Source organism: Aplysia californica, unplaced genomic scaffold (assembly GCF_000002075.1).
Source record: "Aplysia californica isolate F4 #8 unplaced genomic scaffold, AplCal3.0 scaffold00963, whole genome shotgun sequence".
Lineage (NCBI taxonomy): Eukaryota > Metazoa > Mollusca > Gastropoda > Aplysiida > Aplysiidae > Aplysia > Aplysia californica.
The window spans coordinates 121,481-123,145 of NW_004798233.1; the positions used below are offsets into that span (position 1 = coordinate 121,481).

Consider the following 1,665-nt stretch of genomic DNA (forward strand, 5'->3'; position numbering starts at 1 on the left):
ACACGTACACACGTGCACACACATGCACACACAAGTGGGCTTACAATCACATGCATAATATAAATGAGCAGCAATATAAACAATAATAATCGTAAGCTAGATACACATTCAATGTTATTTTGATGCATGCTCTAAGATCGTAAGTATACTTATATTGGTGACGGGGAAAGACCAGGGAAATGTACGGTAACTATTTTGAAAGCATCCGAGCGAAGTAATGGATGGAGATCTATGATCACCGATTTTAACCATAAATCTGGTAGTTGATGACGATGATGATATTTTCAATTTAAGCTTAAAAAATTAAAATATTTAGGCTGCTGCAATGATTTTAAGCTCAACTTTTGAGAATTACCCATAGGCCTATATATAGCTACTTAAAATTTGGGCTAAATATAACTCAGTTCTCGATGCCCCACATTCTATTTGGCTAAGAATGATAGTTGTCTTCTGCCCAACATTCGAACCTTTTCAAGATGACTGTCCATTGTCAAATATAAAAGTGGTCCTCTTAGACAGGTGGACTTTTTGGACATTGTTATGCTAATTTACTAAGTTTTAGAATGGTTTTACAGCGCTCGCAACTGCATAAGGTTATATGAGCCCGAACATTATAATTTAGAAAAGATAAACACATTGAGGGAAGTGGGAAGTGGTCATTTGTGAAAGTGATTGTCTTGGACAGGTGGTTGCTCTAGCAATTTCGACTGTGTGAATAAGATATTTTTCTATGTATTATAATGCCTTCATTGTCTCATTGTGTTATTTTTCTTGTTGTATTTCCAAAGTGACTGGCATTTGCTGGTATTTCTACCTGGAGGAGAAAGATCAGAACAGAGAATTCACGGTCTACCTGGTGTGGAGACTGACCTTCCAGAAAGAGGACGTTTTCTTAGCTGGAGGTAATAAAGTAGAATATACAATTATTTTAGATTATATTTTCTTCCCTTATTTTGGCTAGAAAGTTAATTGAATTCCCAAATGTAGCGTGGTTAGGCTACGAGAGTTGTAATTGTGGGATTTACAGGTTCGGGGGTTTGAGTTTCAGTTTGGTCCAACGTTATGTCCTTTGGACAGGTATTAAAATTTTACTTGGATCTCCACTTAAGCTTGTTCCTTTTGGAGATGAACATTAAACTTGAAGGTCCCTCTTCTTAAATAACCTAATAGTTTTGATAGGCGTGTGAAACCTCTACCATTTCACGTTTTCAGTACCAGATGTCCGAGAAACTGGCTGCTATGTTCAATTGTTATCCCCCCCCCTCCCCCAAATTCCCCCTAGAAAAAAAACAACCAATTGCTAGTTCAGAGTTTTTCAGTCTGAGAATGGCAGTCTGGACAATGCTAGCGAAACTTGTATCACTTCAGTCATATTATATGAAAACCAAGCAGTAAATATGTGTTAAGGACAGTCAAGATACAGGTTTCTATTTTTGTTTTGTTTTGTATTATGCCTGATTTGAGTCTTTTTTTTTTTCTCACCAGGGCTTATCTTTGGTGTTATTTTCATCATCGTTTTTCTGCTGCTACTGTTTCTGTGTCAACGAATCAGGATTGCTATTGCACTTATTCAACAGGCGAGCAAGTAAGTAGTCTATACTTCCCTTCCTCTGTCTGTCTGTCTGTCTGTCTGTCTGTCTGTCTGTCTGTCTGTCTGTCTGTCTG

At 37.4% G+C, this 1,665-nt stretch overlaps 1 protein-coding gene across 1 annotated transcript in view; it reads left to right on the forward strand.

Moving 5' to 3' along the window:
- LOC101846542 (choline transporter-like protein 4) overlaps positions 1-1,665 on the forward strand; it is a gene marked incomplete at its 5' end in the record, with an annotated part of 80,568 nt that overhangs the window by 60,240 nt on the left and 18,663 nt on the right. The window contains 2 exon segments of the mRNA XM_013089490.2: positions 789-902; positions 1,486-1,585. Of these exon segments, the coding sequence (XP_012944944.1) occupies positions 789-902; positions 1,486-1,585 (214 nt within the window).